Genomic DNA, 18,124 nt, shown 5'->3' on the forward strand with positions numbered 1-18,124 from the left:
ATGAATCATATGATAGTTGTACAATAGTTCTTATATATGATAGATTTTGAGGAAGCTCATACTGATTTCCGTGGTGGCTGTACCAATTTAAATTCTCACCAACAGTGTACAAGGGTTCACTTTTCTTCTCATCCTTGCCAACACTTGTTATCTCTTGTATTTTTTAGGTATTAGCCATTCTAATAGGTGTGATGTGATAACTCATTGTGGCTTTGATTTGCAGTTCCCTATTGATTAGTGATGTGGACCATCTTTTCCTATGTATGTCGGGCATTTGTCTGTCTTCCTTGGAGAAATGTCTGTTTAGTTCTTTTGCCCAGTCTTTCTTTGGATTGCTTTTTTTCTTTTTGTTATTGAGTCATTTGAGTTCTTTATATATTTTGGTTAACATCCCCTTCTCAGATATATGATATGTAGATATTTTCTCCCATTTCATAGGTTGCCTTTGCATATTCCTGATTGTTTCTTTTGCGTGCAGAAGCTTTTCAGTTTGATGTAGTCTTACTTATTAATTTTTGATTTTGTTACTTATGCTTTGGTGTCATATCCAAAAAATCATTGCCAAAACCAATGTTAAGAAGGTTTTGCATTATGTTTTCTTCTAGGAGTTCTATAGTTTTAGATTTTATGTTTAAATCTTTAATATATTTTGAGTTAATTCTTGTGAGTGATGTGAGAGAGGGGTTCAATTTCATTCTGTTGCATGTGATTATCCAATTTCCCCAGCACCATTTATTGAAGAGGCTATCATTTTCCATTGAGTATTTTGGCTCCCTTGTCAGATATTAGTTGATTGTATATGTGAGGATTTATTTCTTGGTTCTTGATTCTGTTCCATTAGTTTATGTGTCTGCTTTTATGCCAGTACCATACTGTTTTGAGTACTATAACTTTGTAATATAGTTTGAAAGCAGGAAGTGCGATGCCTCTAGTTTGGTTCTTCCGTCTAAGGATTGCTTTGGCTATTCAGGGTTTGAAGTGCATTTTAGGATTTTTTTTTCTATTTTTGTGAAAAATGCCTTTGGAATTTTGGTAGGGATTGCACTGAATCTATCAATGGCTTTGGGTAGTATGGACATTTTAACAATATTAATTCTTCCAATCCATGAGCATGGCATAGCTTTCTATTTACTTGTGTCTTCTTCCAATGTGAATTAACTTGACGTTAAATCTATATCTGAATGCATTATTAAGAATTGTTTGGCCTAGTAAAAGTGCTAAGAGAATTATCAATCTTCATTAACAAGAGATGAGATATGGAAAAAAAATCTTTAGATTTTTGGTCTTTGTAAAAAGTTATACTTTTAATTTATCAAGTGTTATACTTTATTGTCTAACTGTTTTGTTTTGTTTTGTTTTGTTTTACACTTTACCAGATAATTGACATAGGGGAGAGTATAGCTATTCCAGATGAATTTACTGAACAAGAAAAGCATTCTGGGGATTGGTGGAGGCATTTGGTAGCAGGAGGAATAGCGGGTGCAGTTGCAAGGACGTGCACAGCACCTTTTGACCGCTTGAAACTCATGATGCAGGTAGTTACCCCTTAATCATTACAGTAACTTGTAAAATCCTTGATAATTTTCAAAAAAAACGTTTTGGCACATTTCATGCTACTTCTCATTAAAGTGCTACATTTTTCTGAAAATGTAAATTTTCTGATTTTCAATATTAAAAGATTTCTTTTATTAAAGATGCTCATATACTATTTAAATTAATTTTTATTTGAAATAGTAGTGGAATCATTCTATTAGAAGGTTTGTTCAGAAATATAACTAAATCTATTAAAGAAGTGATAAAACACCATCAGTCTAATTTATTGGTTATCTTTAAGCCCTGATACCAACATAATAGCATGGTTCTCATCTATTATTTAAGTACTAAGGATATTTCTAAGAATTGGAGAATACATCACTTAGAGTGTATTATTGAGTAATACCTCATTAGAGGTTGTGTTGCCTAATTTCCTTTATTTTCTGAGTAATGAATTGTCAATAATAGTTATAAAATAGTGCATGTTTTAATATGTTAAGTAGCATATTAAAAGTTAATATTTGCTGAATACTTTCTTTGCAAGGATACAAAAATTAATAATCCACAATCTGGTGAATTTAAATTTGTAATTAAATTTACATGGTGTTTTATTGTCTTTCTTTTTTAAATTAAAGTTTATTGGGGTGACAATTCTTAGTAAAGTTACATAGGTTTCAATTGTACAGTTTTGTAATACATCATCTATATATCACATTGTGTGTTCACCTCCCAGAGTCAGTTCTCCTTCCATCACCATATACCATGTTTCCCCAGAAAGAAGACCTAGCTGGACCATCAGCTCTAATGTGTCTTTTGGAGCAAAAATTAATATAAGACCCGGTCTTATTATAATATAATATAATATAATATAATATAATACTCGGTCTTATAGAAGACCGGGTATAATATAATGTAATGTAATATAATACAATACATATTATATTATATAATAATTATATATTATATTATATAATAATTATATATAATTATAATAATATATAATTATAATATTATATGTTATTATATTATAATATTATTATATATTATATATAATATATAATGTATATATTATGTAATTATAATATTATATATTATTATATATTATTATAAATATATTAATTATATAATTATAATTATTATGTAATATATAATATAATATATTAAAATAAGACCGGTATATTAAAAGACCAGGTATAATATAACATAATATAATACTGAGTCTTATATAAGACTGGGTCTAACACAACACAACACAACACAACACAACACAACACAACACAACATAACATAACACTGGGTCTCATATTAATTTTTGCTCCAAAAGACGCATTAGAGCTGATGGTCTTGCTAGGTCTTATTTTTGGGGAAACGCAATATTTGATCCCTTTTACCCTCTTCTACCACCCTCTGACCCCCTTACCCTTTGGTAACCACTAAACTATTGTCTGTGTCTATGAGTTTTTGTTTCTTCAGTTGTTTTTCTTGTTCCTTTGTTGTTTTCAGTTTTATATGCCACATATCAGTGAAATCATATGGTTCTCGACTTTTTCCATGTGACTTTTTCGCTTAACATAATAATCTCAAGATCCATCCATGTTGTCACAAATGGCACTAGACATATGAAAAAATGCTCAACATCACTAATCATCAGAGAAAGGCAAATAAAAACTACAATGAGATATCAACTCTTTAGGTTTTTTAATAACATTGGGGAAATTTTGTAATGAATTATGAATAGTTTTTTTGGTTTTTGATTGATGTCTGATTTATTTATTTGTTACTCTTAGAAAATCTTAATTATTTTTTAAAATTTTTATTAAATTTATTGGGGTGACATTGATTAGTAAAATTATATAGGTTTCAAGTATACAATTCTATAATACATAATCTATATATTGCATTATGTGTTTGTCACCCAGAATCTGTTTTTCTTCCATCAGTTAAATAATTTTTTATTTTTGGGTTACAGTTGGCATACAACATTATATTAGTTTTAGGTGTACAACATAGTAATTAGATATTTATGTTACTTACAAAGTGATCCCCCTGATAAATTTAGTACCCATCTGACACCATACATAGTTATTACAATATTATTGATTATATTTCCTATGTTATACTTCATATTCCCATGACTATTTTGTAATTAACAATTCAGTACTTCTTAATCCCTTCCTTGTTTCCACCCATCCCCCTCACCGGCTATCAAAATGCTATCAACATATCAAAATGTTTCTTGTATCTATAAGTTTGTTTCTCTTTTGTTTAATTATTTATTTTGTTTTTCAGATTTTATATATAGGCAAAATCACATGATATCTGTCCTTTGTCCAACCCACCCCATCCAGCGTAATACCCTCCAGGTCTATCCATGCCACTGCAAATGGCAAGACCCCATTCCTTTCCATGGTTGAGCAATATTCCATTGTATATATGTACCACCTCTTTCCCATCCATTCATCCATTGATGGACACTCAGGCCACCTCCACATCCCAGCCACTGTAAATAATGCTGCAATGAACACATGGATGCACATGTCTTTTCACTTTAGTGTTTTGGGTTTCTTTGGGTAAATGAGCAGAAGTAGAATTACCAGGTCCTTCTTTGTCTCTTGTTATAACCTTTGTTTTAAAGTCCATTTTGTTTGGCATTAGTATCGCTGTGCAAGCTTTCTTCCTCTTTTATTTTAAATTTCCATTTTCATGAAATATCTTTTTCTGTTACTTACTTTAAGTCTGTGTGTCTTTCAATCTAAAGAGAATCTCCTGTACAGCATATGTACAGGTCTTGTTTTCATATCCACTCAGCCACCCTATGTGTTTTTATTGGAGCATTTAGTCAATTTGACTTAAAGTAATTATTAATAGATATATAGTTGTCATTTTATTATTTATATTTTTGATCTTTTTTTCTTCTTAAAGAAAGTCCCTTTAACATTTCTTGTAATACTGGTTTGGTGGTGATGGACTCCTTTAGGTTCTTCTTGTCTGGGAAGCTCTTTATCTGCCCTTCAGTTCTAAATGATAGCCTTGATGGATAGAGTAATCTTGCTTGTAGGTTGTTGCTTTTCATCACTTTAAAAATTTTGTGCCAATCCCTCTGGTCTGCAAAGTTTCTGTTGAGAAATCAAGTGACAGTCTTATTGGAGCTCCCTTGTAGGTAACAAAATGCTTTTCTCTTACTGCTTTTTAGATTCTCTCTATGTCTTTAAACTTTGGCATTTTAATTATGATATGTCTTGGTGTGGATCTCTTTGGGTTCATCTTGTTTGGCATTCTCTGCACTTTTTTTTTTTTTTTTTTAATTAATTTTATTGGGGTGACAATTGTTAGTAAATTTACATAGATTTCAGGTGTACAATTCTGTATTACATCGTCTATAAATCCCATTGTGTGTTCACCACCCAGAGTCAGTTCTCCTTCCATCACCATATATTTGATCCCCTTTACCCTCATCACCCACCCCCCACCCCCTTACCCTCTGGTAACCACTAAATTATTGTCTGTGTCTATGAGTTTTTGTTTCTCATTTGTTTGTCTTGTTCTTTTTGGTTTATATACCACATATCAGTGAAATCATAGGGTTCTCTGCTTTTTCTGTCTGACTTGTTTCACTTAGCATTATTCTCTCGAGATCCATCCATGTTGTCACAAATGTTCCTATATCATCTTTCCTTAACGCCGAATAGTATTCCATTGTGTATATGTACCACAACTTCTTTATCCATTCATCTATCGAAGGACATTTTGGTTGTTTCCATGTCTTGGCCACCGTAAACAAAGCTGCAATGAACATTGGCGTACACGTGTCTCTATAGAGAAATGCTTTTATATTTTTGGGGTAGATACCCAGGAGAGCGATTGCTGGGTCATATGGTAATTCTATTCGTAATTTCTTGAGGAACCTCCACACTGCCTTCCATAGTGGCTGCACCAGTCTGCATTCCCACCAACAGTGTATGAGAGTTCCTTTTTCTCCACAGCCTCTCTAACACTTGTTACTATTTGTTTTGTTGATGAAAGCCATTCTGACTGGGGTGAGGTGATATCTCATTGTGGTTTTCATTTGCATTTCTCTGATGATTAGCGATGTTGAGCATTTTTTCATATGTCTATTTGCCATTTGTATATCCTCTTTGGAGAAATGTCTCTTCAGGTCCTCTGTCCATTTTTCAATTGGGTTGTTTGTTTTTTTGTTGTTGAGTTTCATGAGTTCCTTGTATATTTTGGATATTAGCCCCTTATCAGAGGAACTGTTTGCGAAAATCTTCTCCCATTCAGTTGGTTGCCTCATTATTTTGTCAATAGTTTCTTTTGCTGTGCAGAAGCTTTTCAGTTTCATATAATCCCATTTGTTTATTTTAGTTTTTACTTCCATTGCCTTTGGAGTCAAATTCATAAAATGCTCTTTGAACCCAAGGTCCATAAGTTTAGTACCTATGTTTTCTTCTATGCAGTTTATTGTGTCAGGTCTTATGCTTAAGTCTTTGATCCATTTTGAATTAATTTTGGTACATGGTGACAGATAGCAGTCCAGTTTCATTCTTTTGCACGTAGCTATCCAATTCTGCCAGCACCATTTATTGAAGAGGCTGTCTTTCCTCCATTGTATGTTTTTAGCTTCTTTGTCAAAAATTATCTGTCCATATTTATATGGTTTTATTTCTGGGTTCTCAATTCTATTCCATTGGTCTATGTGTCTGTTTTTCCGCCAATACCAAGCTGTTTTGATTATTGTAGCCCTGTAGTACAAGGAAAAATCAGGGAGTGTGATACCTCCAGTACTGTTCTTTTTTTTTAATATTGCTTTGGCTATTCGGGGTCTTTTGTGGTTCCAAACAAATCTGATGATTTTTTGTTCTATTTCTTTAAAAAATGCCATTGGGATTTTAATGGGGATTGCATTAAATCTGTATATGGCTTTGGGTAATATGGCCATTTTAACTATGTTGATTCTTCCAATCCATGAGCACGGAATGTCTTTCCATTTCTTTGTGTCTTCTTCAATTTCTTTCAAAAATGTCTTATAGTTTTCAGCATATAAATCCTTCACATCCTTGGTTAAGTTTATTCCTAGGTATTTTATTCTTTTTGCTGCAATTGCAAAAGGAATTGTTTTTTCTATCTCTTTTTCTGAGATTTCATTGTTGGTATATAGGAAAGCAATGGACTTTTGTACGTTGATTTTGTAGCCAGCAACTTTACTATATTCATTGATTGTTTCTAATAGCTTTTTGGTGGAGTCTTTAGGGTTTTCTATGTATAGCATCATGTCATCTGCAAAGAGTGACAATTTAACTTCTTCATTCCCAATTTGGATGCCTTTTATTTCTTTCTCTTGCCTGATAGCTCTGGCGAGGACTTCCAACACTATGTTGAAAAGCAGAGGTGATAGGGGACAACCTTGTCGTGTTCCTGAACGTAGAGCAAAGGGCTTCAGCTTTTCACCATTAATTATGAGGTTAGCTGAGGGCTTGTCGTATATGGCCTTTATTATGTTGAGGTATTTTCCTTCTATACCAATTTTAGTAAGTGTTTTAATCATAAATGGATGTTGTATCTTATCAAATGCTTTTTCTGCATCAATTGATAGAATCATATGATTTTTGTCCTTTATTTTGTTTATGTGATGTATCACATTGATGGATTTGCGAATGTTGAACCATCCTTGTGCCCCGGGGATGAACCCCACTTGGTCGTGATGAATAATCTTTTTAATGCATTGTTGTATTCGATTTGCTAGAATTTTGTTTAGGATTTTAGCATCTGTATTCATCAGAGATATAGGTCTGTAGTTTTCTTTTTTTGTGTTGTCCTTACCAGGTTTTGGTATCAGGGTAATGTTGGCCTCATAAAATGAGTTAGGGAGTACTGACTCTTCTTCAATTTTTTGGAAGAGTTTGAGCAGGATTGGTATTAGATCCTCTTTGAAGGTTTGGTAGAATTCACTGGTGAAGCCATCTGGTCCAGGACTTTTGATTTTGGGAAGGTTTTTGATGACTGATTCAATTTCGTTACTGGTGATCGGCCTGTTAAGATTTTCCAGTTCTTCATGATTCAGCCTTGGAAGGCTATATGTTTCTAGGAACTTGTCCATTACTTCTAAGTTATTAAATTTGGTGGCATATAGTCCTTCATAGTATTCTTGGATAATCCTTTGTATTTCTGTGGTGTCCGTGATAACTTCCCCTTTTTCATTTCTGATTTTGTTAATTAGTGTCTTCTCTCTTTTTATCTTAGTGAGTCTAGCCAAGGGTTTGTCGATTTTGTTAATCTTTTCAAAGAACCAGCTTTTTGTCACATTAATGTTTTCTATTGTCTTTTTGTTCTCTATTTCATTTAGTTCTGCTCTGATTTTTGTTATTTCCTTTCTTCTGCTGACCTTGGGTTTCGCTTGTTCTTCTTTTTCTAGTTTTTTAAGGTGTAACATGAGGTTATTTATTTGGGATTTTTCTTGTTTCTTGAGATAGGCCTGTAATGATATAAATTTCCCTCTTAAAACTGCTTTTGCGGCATCCCAAAAATTTTGGTAGGATGTATTTTCATTGTCATTTGTTTCTATGTATCTTTTGAGCTCTCCTCTAATTTCTTCTTTGACCCAGTCGTTCTTTAAAAGTATGCTGTTTAATCTCCATGTATTTGTGTTTTTTCCTGCTTTCTTTTTGCAGTTGATATCCAATTTCAAAGCTTTGTGATCAGAGAATATGCTTGGTATGATTTCAATCTTCTTAAATTTGCTGAGGCTGATTTTGTGTCCCAATATATGGTCTATCCTTGAGAATGTTCCATGTACACTAGAAAAGAATGTATAGTCTGATGTTTTAGGATGAAGTGCTCTATATATGTCAATTATGTCCAATTCATCTAATGTGTCATTTAGGGCTGCGATTTCGTTATTTATCTTCTGTTTGGATGATCTATCCAAAGCTGTCAATGATGTATTTAAGTCCCCTAGTATAATTGTGTTTTGGTCAATTTCTCCCTTTAGTTCTGTTAGTAGTTGCTTGGTATATTTCGGTGCTCCCTGATTGGGGGCATAAATATTGATGACTGTTATGTCTTCTTGTTGTATAGTCCCCTTTACCATTATGAAATGTCCATCTTTGTCTCTTGTTATCTTTTTCACCCTGAAGTCTGTTTCATCGGAAATCATTATGGCTACACCTCATTTTTTCTGGGTACCATTTGCTTGGAGTGTCAATTTCCACCCTTTCACTTTGAGTCTATGCTTGTCCTTGTAGCTGAGATGTGTCTCTTGTAGGCAGCATATGGTTGGGTTTAGTTTTTTGATCCAATCTGCTACTCTGTGTCTCTTTATTGGTGAGTTCAGTCCATTTACATTTAGGGTGATTATTGATATGTGAGGATTTCCTGTCATTCTGTCTTTAGTTTTCTGGTAAGGCTGTGTCTCCATTGTTCCTTTGCCTTTTTGTTGTTGTCTGTTATTTCTGTGTGGTAGTATTCTATGATGTTTCCCTCTGTTTCTTCTTTTATTACAGTATATATTTCAGATTTGGATGTTTTTTGAGTGGTTACCCTTGAGTTTATGTAAAAGAAAGTTTGATATTTAGAGTATTCCAGTTTCTTCAGTCCGCTTACTTTCTCTATTCCCATATTCCAGTTCAGGCCTTTACGCTCCCCCTTTTTATGTTTTGGTTGCCACAAGTTGTCCCTGTTGATGGTGGTCTAATAGCCTCCTTTAGTATTTCTTGTAGTGCAGGTCGTGTATTAGAAAATTCCCTCAGCTTCTGGATGTCTGGAAAGGTCTTTATTCCTCCTTCATATCTAAAGGAGATCTTTGCTGGATATATTATTCTTGGCTCATGATTTCTCTCTTTCAATAGTTTGAATATTTGGTTCCATTCCCTCCTAGCTTGTAGAGTTTCTGCTGAAAAATCTGATGATAATCTAATGGGCTTTCCTTTGTAAGTTACCGTCTTCTTTTCCCTGGCTGCCTTGAGGATTCTTTCTTTATCATTGATTTTAGACAGCTTCAATACAATGTGCCTTGGTGAAGGCCTGTTGGGATTGAGGTAATTAGGTGTTCTATTTGCTTCTTGGATTCGAGGATCCAGTTCTGTCCACAAGTTTGGGAAGTTCTCATCGACGATTTGTTTGAATATATTCTCTGTTCCCTTCCCTCTTTCTTCTCCTTCTGGTATACCCATTATTCTTATATTGCTCTTTCTGATGGAGTCAGAAAGTTCTTGTAGAGTTCTTTCATTTCTTTTAAGTCTCAAGTCTCTTTCTTCTTCCCTCTGTGTAAATTCCAGGTTCCTATCTTCGATGTCACTGATTCTTTCCTCCATCTGGTCAACTCTACTACCTAAGCTGGATATTTTATTGTTAATTTCTTCTATAGAGTTCTTAATCTCCAGAAATTCTATTTGGTTCTTTTTCAAGATTTCAATCTCTTTTGTAAAATGCTCATGGTGTTCTTTGATTGTGTTTCTGAGTTCATTAAACTGCCTTTCTGTGTTTTCTTGCATCTCGTTCAATTTTTTCAGAATTGCTATCTTGAATTCTCTGTCATTTAAATCACAAAGGTCCATATCTCTAAGTTCCTTTTCTGGAGACTTTTCACTTTCTTTCTGAGCTATCTTGTTGCCTTGGTTATTCATGGCAATCACTGATTTACTATTTCTCTTCCTAGACATCTACAGGAGTGTCTTCTGCAACAGGTTGATAGGTATGCGAAGAGCTTTTGGAGTTCCAAAGCTCTTTCTGCACCAGATTCAGAGCCCGTTTGTTTCAGCAGTTCTGTTTACTCCTGCAGGGATCCGCCCAGATAGGTGGGGCCAGGGGCGGGGTGAGTTGTGAGAGGTGGCCCAGAGCAATGGCGGAGACCACCACCACAGCCAGTCCTGCTTCCACAGCTCCCTCCCCTTTGCCGGAACTAGTTGAGCTGCGAATCTGTGTCTGCGGTCCACAGTTCTCAGAGCAGCAAATATTGTGTCCTTTGATCCGACACTGCTACTTTATCGCTTCTAGCACCGGGCAGGTGGGGGCGGGGCGAGCTCTGGGAGGGTAGGGAGGGGGCGGCTAGTCTCCGTGCCTAAGGCTTCCGTTCTCCGCTCGGCAGTGAGGGCTTAAACCACCGATTTCAGCCCTCTTCCCTCAGTCTTTGCTCCGAGGTCTGCTGTGAGCGAGCGTTGGGTTCAGCGGTTTTGTATGCTGCCCTCTCAGCCCTGTGGGCCGTAAGCGGAGCCCTAGCAGTCCGAGTCCTTCCCTCTCCCGCAGCGGCGGTAGTTCTGGGAGCAGCGGGCTCCGAGCACTGAGCTAGGTCTGTGTCCTGCGCCCGCGCGGCTCCGTCTCCGCACTTCTCCTCTCCCTCCTCCCCCGCTCGCGCGATTCACCCACCTGGAGGTGAATTCAGTAGTCGGCCTCTTCGTCTTGCCTGTCTGCTGTGCAAGGAGTCCGTTGTGGAGTTATTGTTGTCCGATTCGTTGTAAATTCCAGGGGAGCGTTACAGAGGCTCACCTCACGCCGCCATTTTTTTCGTAGCCTGCACTTTTTTTTTTAAACATGTATTTCTTAACTTTATTGGGAACACTTTTGTTTTAAGATTTTTTTTTTTAATTGGGGAAGGGGAACAGGACTTTATTGTGGAACAGTGTGTACTTTCAGGACTTTTTGTTTTTTCCAAGTCAAGTTGTTGTCCTTTCAATCTTAGTTGTGGAGGGTGCCATTCAACTTCAAGTTGTTGTCCTTTCAGTCTTAGTTGTGGAGGGCGCAGCTCAGCTCCAGGTCTAGTTGCCATTACTAGTTACAGGGGGCACAGCCCACCATCTCTTGCGGGAGTCGAACCGGCAACCTTGTGGTTGAGAGGACGTGCTCCAACCAACTGAGCCATTCGGGAGCTCAGCAGCAGCTCAGCTCAAGGTGCCGTGTTCAATCTTAGTTGCAGGGGGCGCTGCCCACCATCCCTTGTGGGACTTGAAGTATTGAACTGGCAACCTTGTGGTTGAGAGCCTACTGGCCTATGTGGGAATCGAACCAGCAGCCTTTGGAGTTAGGAGCGTGGAGCTGTGAACGCCTGAGCCACCGGGCCGGCCCTCTGCACTCTTTAGGCTTGTACATCTATTTCCTTTTCCAGGTTAGGGAAGTTTTCCATCATTATTTCTTCAAATAGGTTTTCAAGTCCTTGCTCGCTCTCTTCTCCTTCTGGTACACCTATGATGCAAAGGTTGTTATGCTTAATGTTGTCCCGGAGGCCCCTTAAAGTCTCCTTATTTTTTTTTTTTTTTGGATTATTATTTTTTTTTTTGCAGTTCTGATTGGGTGTTTTCTGCTACTTTATCTTCTAAATCACTGATCGATCCTCTGTTTCATCTAATCTACTGTTATTGTAGTCTTTATTTCTGACTGGTTCTTTTTTATGTTTTCTATCTCTATTTTTATGTTTTCTGTCTCTTTGTTGAAGTTCTGCCTGAGATCGTTGATCAGCTTTATAATGAGTGTTTGGAACTTTGCATGTGGTAGTTTGCTTGCCTTTTCTTTCTTCCTTTCTTTCTTCCTTCTTTCCTTCCTTCTTTCCTTCCTTCCTTCCTTCCTTCCTTCCTTCCTTCCTTCCTTCCTTCCTTCCTTCCTTTCTTTTAGTCTCTTTCTGGAGTTTTCTTCTGTTCTTTCATTTGGGACATGTTTCTTTGTCTCCTCATTTGGCTGCCTCCTTGTGTAGGGCTGCTTTGTCTTCCAGTCTTGGTAGAGTGGCCTTATGTAGTAGGTATTCTGTGGGCCCAGTAGCTTAGTCTCCTTGGTCACCTGAGCCAGGTACTCCAGGTGTGTCCCCTGTGTGTGCCCTCTGGTTGTAGCTGAGCCTTGGCTGTTTGCACATCATTGGGAGGGATTGATCCTCAGGCTGATTGGGTTGTGAGGATTGTCTCTGACTACAGTGAAGGAGCTGTTGTGCAGGGGCTAACCCTACAGAGCAGGATTTGCTTTAGCAGGCTCTGGTGCCTGCCCAGTGTGCACTTTTGATGTGTCTTCTGTGGAGGTGATTGGCTGGTGCTCTGGTGTGGTCTGAAGCTGGCCACCAGGTGTTTTGGTTCTGGGGCCTCTTGGGAGGTGCTCTGGTGCAATCCAAGGCCGGCTGCTGCCTGTGCCTTGCCTGGGGCCACTTGGTATGAGCTACAAAGTGATGTGCAGATTGTTGCCACTTGTGCTGGGCTTGAAGACACTTGGGAGAGCCTAAGCTGTGAACTGAGGCCATTTGCTGCTGGTGGGGCTGCTTAGCAAGGGGTATGGGGCATGCCAAGGCCAGATGTTCTTGTTTTGGGTTTGTGAATCTTTGAGAGATTTTAGGAAAGCCTGAAACATGAGCCAAGATAGGCCATTTGTATCAAAAGCCACTGGAAATGGCTTGGGTGGGCTGGCTAGTTGGGTGGGTTGGGCTCTTAGGGAATCATCGGGGTGAAGTGGACTAATCGTTTTAGCCGGGTTGATGGAGACTCAGATATGGTGCTTCCTTGTGTCTGCACATTGGATGGGGGGAGGGTTCAACAAAGGAAGCATGGCTTCTTCCAGCCCTTGTGTTTGGGAGAAAGCTGCCCCTCCAGTCCTCGTCTTGAAGCCAGACTATTCGGTTCCTCTCCATATGTCCCTGGCACCTTTTGAGCTGCTACCTCAGTGGTGGAGCTCAGAGCGAGTAAGTTTATTAGCAAGTAAGTCTTTGTGCAGGCCCTTTAAGAGGAGCACCTATCTCACTATGTCACAATCTCTGCTGGTTTTCATATCCAGAAGTTTTGGGGCCATCTCTTCCCAGCAGTGGAAGCCTGGGCTGGGGAGCCTGGTGTGGGGATGGGACCCCTTGCTTTTCAGGGTGGACTTTTGCAGCCAAAATATCCCTCCCTATTTGTAACTGCCACACATGGGTGTGGGACCACCCCTCTTACCAGTCTTAAGGTAGCTTCTCTGTATATCCTTAGTTACAGGACTTCTGTTCAGCAGACTTGAGGTAGTTCTCAGTGATGATTGTTTTGTAGTTTAGTTGTAATTTTGAAGTGGTCATGTGAGGCAGTGAGCACAGCATTTATGTACTCTACCATCTTGACTGCTGTTTCTAGAAAATCTTATTTTTGACTGACTCAGATTTAGAGGTAAGAGCTCTCAGAGGGGATAGCTTTCATCTCTTAGCCATCTGTTCCTGGTAATTTTCTTCGTCTTCCTTCATTCACTTGGCCTAAAGTTTAGCCCATTCTGCATCCTCTTTATTATTATTATTTTTAATTGGGGAATATTGGGGAATAGTGTGTTTCTCCAGGGCCCATCAGCTCCAAGTCGTCCTTCAATCTAGTTGTGGAGAGCGCAGCTCAACTCCAAGTCCAGTCACCATTTTCAATCTTTAGTTGCGGGGAGCGCAGCCCACCATCCCATGTAGGATTTGAATTGGCAACCTTGTTGTTGAGAGTTCATGCTCTAACCAACGGAGCCATCTGGCCACCTCTCCGGCAGCTCAGCAGCAGCTCATTGTCTTCAATCTAGTTGTAGAGGGTGCAGCTCACTGTCCCTTGTGGGAATTGAACCAGCAACCCTGTTGTTCAGAGCTCTCACTCTAACCAACTGAGCCATCCGGCTGACCCTTAATTTTTTCAGTATGCTGTTTTTTTTCAGAGCAATAGCTGATATTTGTGTTGTGGGACATGTGCAGCAACAAGATGATGAACTTGGGGACTTTGGGTTTTGGTTTTGTACCTTATTTGTTCAGGGTCTTTTTTACAACACACTGGTGGACGTCATCCTCTTCAGAGTGATTGAAAAGTTTGCAAATTCCGCTAGCTAATTTGGGCTTCAGACACTGAGGCACAGTAGTATTAGTTCAGGAATATTGCCCCACTTTTTTTTTTTTTTTTTAACAGTGAACAAGTTGTGAATGCTAATTGGCATTCACAAAGCAACCCTGAACAGATTTGTGCTTTCTTTCTCCATTTCTCCTTGGTTTATGACCGGAATGTCCTTTACTCAGTAACAGATAGACATGTCCATTGGTCAAGATACTCAGCTTCAGGGGGAAACCATTTTGTTGTTCCTACCATTGATTTGGGCTACATAATCCTTCCATTCTTCACCCAGAGCATCAGCAGCAACTTCTGTGGCCATACATTTCTTTTAAAAAAAAAGGAATTTGTGTTCATCATCCACTTCAGTGAGTTTCTAGAAGTGAGTGGCTGGGAGGAAGATTTTCAACTTCATGTTGAAGCAGCTGACCACTTCCAAGCTGCCACAAAAAAGAGCTAAATAGTTATTATTATACAATGTAAGTTAATTGTGTAATAACTGTAATTTTACATAATTAAGAACTATTTAGCTTATTTATTCTTCTGCATCATTCAAAAAAAGATTTGAGTCATCTCAATAAAGAACTAAATTTATGCAGGTATGTCATTTTGGGAAAATAATAATAAAGGCTTTGTTCATTCATTCCACATATCTTTATTTAGGGCCCATTATGCAGTAGGTACTTAATAGGCATTGGGGGTTATGGTAGTAAGTTAGACATTGCTACCCTTACAGAATTTACAGTTTATCAGGAAAATAGATAAATAGGCCAGTAATAATAAAATGTGATATAAGTGCTGTACGTCTTGACAGAGGATACATGTACTACCAGGGAACACCAAGAAGGAGTAAATATCATTTCCCCTCCACCTATTATTTCTCAGATAAATATATGTGTATCTTGGTTAATGCATTCAATGAAATAAAGACCTTTTAATTTAATGAGGCAAGTGTAGGGAACATACTTTGAATAGCATAAGATAATAAGACAAATAACCCACCAACTTTCTGCATGTTTGATTACATATCTAACGTATATTCTGTTTAGTTGGTGCCTAAATTCAATTAGCTGTTAGGAAAGAGCAGGAATTGAAAGACCTCTTTTGCAGATAGAAATAGAAAACCTAGTGTCCTTGGTGACTGGATGTGTCAGGAAAAAAAAAGAGGTGTAAAGGAAAAATTTATAGACACAGTACAGAGCTACACAGAGATGGAGACATACAAGGAGATGGGAAAAAGGGAAAAGGGACCCAGAGGAGAACTAAAGAAAGATATATTTATTGTGTGCCCATAATATGCTAGGTGGATGATAAAACATATTTCTTATACTCCAGAACCTTATGAAGATAAAAACAACATATCTGTGTGATGATGATGATACTATTGAAAATAATAATTGTCAGTTATGAGTGCTTGCTATATGCCAGATAGACAGGTATATATGGTTATTTTAGGAATACAAGTTAGGCATGATCAGTTCCCCCAGGAGATGGAAATAGGTCAGTGGATTAGGGAGAGTGAAAAAGTATGGAACAAATAGGGGGTTATTTCCAGAAAGAGTGAAAAAAGAGAAAGGAATAAGGAGGCTGGATAAAGAGGATTAAGAAGAAGATGGGAGATAGAAAGATAGAAAAGGAAAATAGAGAAGAGATAGAAAGAAAAAAAGAAGGAATATGATAAATGAAAAATGGGTTAGAAATGGGAGAGAAGAATAATATAATGAGAGGCAAGAGGAAGGAGAGTCTCTGCCTTTCTTATGCCATTCTGGATTGGATCTCCTGGCTTTCATTTATACATATATTTGGCAATAAAGTGGGTTCATTAGAACTTGTCCTCTTTATTGATGGAGGTATTACTTTGTGAGCTTCACACTACTAGAGAAGAACGTGTGTTGTGTGGTAGAGGTAGTTTACTGTTGTTTAAGAGCAGGTCTCTTTACAGTCAGAAAGTCCTGGGTTTGAATTCTGGCTTTGCTGCTTACTTTATAACTGGGCAAGTTATTTGATCTCTCTCAGTTGGGTGTATAAAGTGGAGATTATAATACCAAGGTTATTTTAAGATTTAAATAAGATTTTATAAAGTGCTTAGCATAATGCCTGGCATGTAGTCAGTACTCAAAAAAATGAAAGCTCTCATTTTTGTAGAGAAATAAGATTAAATAAATAGCACTGTTACTATTTTTATCAAAGCCACATTAAACTTTCTGCAGTTCCTTTTTTGGTATTTTAAAAATTGTATTTTCTAAATAAAATTAATATATGCCTACAAAAAAATCTTTGGAAAATAGAAAAGTAGAAAGTAGAAAAGTTATCTATTCTCTAACCACCCAAAATCATCATTATTACCACTTTAGTGTATTGTCTTCTTGTTTTTGTTTATATATTTTTTTACATAGTAGTGCTTCCTTCATGAATAGTTTATGTTGTTTATTGTTTTATGAGTAACAGTATAACATGAGCATGTTTTCATGTTACCTCAAATATTCTTCAAATATTTAAGTATTTGTATATTTTTCAAATATAGTTTTTAATGACCATGTAGTATTTGAAGTGAATATGTCATAATTTATTTTATCACTTTTCCCCTATTGTTGGATATATAGGGTGGTTTTTAAAACTCTTAAATCTATTTTAAAGTGATTATTCATAATAGTTCATAATGATAAATACCATGGTTTATTAATCATTTCTCATATTTAGAATTATTTATTTAGAAAGAATTCCTAGAAGTTTAAGTAATGATAGGAATGTCTTTAAGGTTGTATGTATATATTGTTAAATTATTTTACAGACTACAGGAGGTGAGAATGCCCATTTCACCTTGCACTTCCATTGTTATTCTCTTATAAATAGGAGGATATTTTATTAGTTTTAATTTTCACTTTCTTAAAAAATAACATTTTTCTTATAAAATAATGCATTAAAAATGTGAAAATATGGAAAAGTATAAAGGAAAACATTAAAATGATACACAATCCTTGTGTGTTAGTTTGCCAAGGATGCTGTAACAATATACCACAAACCGAGTGGCTTAAACAACAGAAAGTTGTTGTCTCTCAGTTGTGGAGGCCAGAAGTCTGAGATCAAGGTGTTAGTAGGGTTGGTTCCTTCTGAGGGCTGTAGGGGAAGGATCTGCTCCAGGCCTCTCTCCTTGGCTTGTAGATGGCATCTTCCCTCTGTACATGTCTCTGAGTCCAAATTTCCCCTTTTTTATAAGGACACCAGTTAGATTAGGTTTTAGGGCCCACCTTAATGACCTTACTTTTTAACTTGACTACCTCTATAAAGACCCTATTTCCAAATATGGTACATTCTGAGGTAATGGGGATTAGGAAGTCAACATATAAATTTTGGGGCACACAATTCAACCCATACCACCTCACTCCCCAGAAATACCCACTATTGAAAGTTTGATGTACTTTTATCAATTCCATTTTCAGTGCACATTTCAGTGCACTCTTTAATTATCTTAAAATATTCTAGCAGCAACAACACATCTGGTATATGCAAAAATTCTCTGATAATTAAGTTATTCCCGTTTTCTTTAACTTATTCTTCTTTAATTAAAGTATGTATTTGGGGACAACAAAAAATTAATATATCAGTTTTATATCTTTCTAAAGGAAAATTTAAATGGTGTTAAAGATCATAAATTATACATATATGTATCATTCTTTTATTAGCAATAATAATATCAGTGCCACACTACCAAAAAAATAAATGAATTTGCTTTTCATTTTCAGGTCCATAGTTTGAAGTCCGGAAGAATGAGATTAATTGGTGGGTTTGAGCAGATGGTAAAAGAAGGAGGAATTCGT

The 18,124-nt window shown here is 36.9% G+C and overlaps 1 protein-coding gene across 1 annotated transcript in view; it reads left to right on the forward strand.

Annotated features, from left to right (window-relative positions):
* The window catches only part of LOC308487653 (mitochondrial adenyl nucleotide antiporter SLC25A24-like), a gene marked incomplete at its 3' end in the record, with an annotated part of 53,929 nt that overhangs the window by 22,848 nt on the left and 12,957 nt on the right, over window positions 1-18,124 (forward strand). The window contains exons 5-6 of the mRNA XM_081026180.1: window positions 1,377-1,535; window positions 18,050-18,124. The exon at window positions 18,050-18,124 is cut by the window's right edge and continues 21 nt beyond it. Coding sequence (XP_080882306.1) covers window positions 1,377-1,535; window positions 18,050-18,124 — 234 coding nt within the window. The remainder of the gene's footprint in view (window positions 1-1,376; window positions 1,536-18,049) is intronic.

Source organism: Rhinolophus hipposideros (genome assembly GCF_964194185.1).
Source record: "Rhinolophus hipposideros genome assembly, chromosome: 19".
Lineage (NCBI taxonomy): Eukaryota > Metazoa > Chordata > Mammalia > Chiroptera > Rhinolophidae > Rhinolophus > Rhinolophus hipposideros.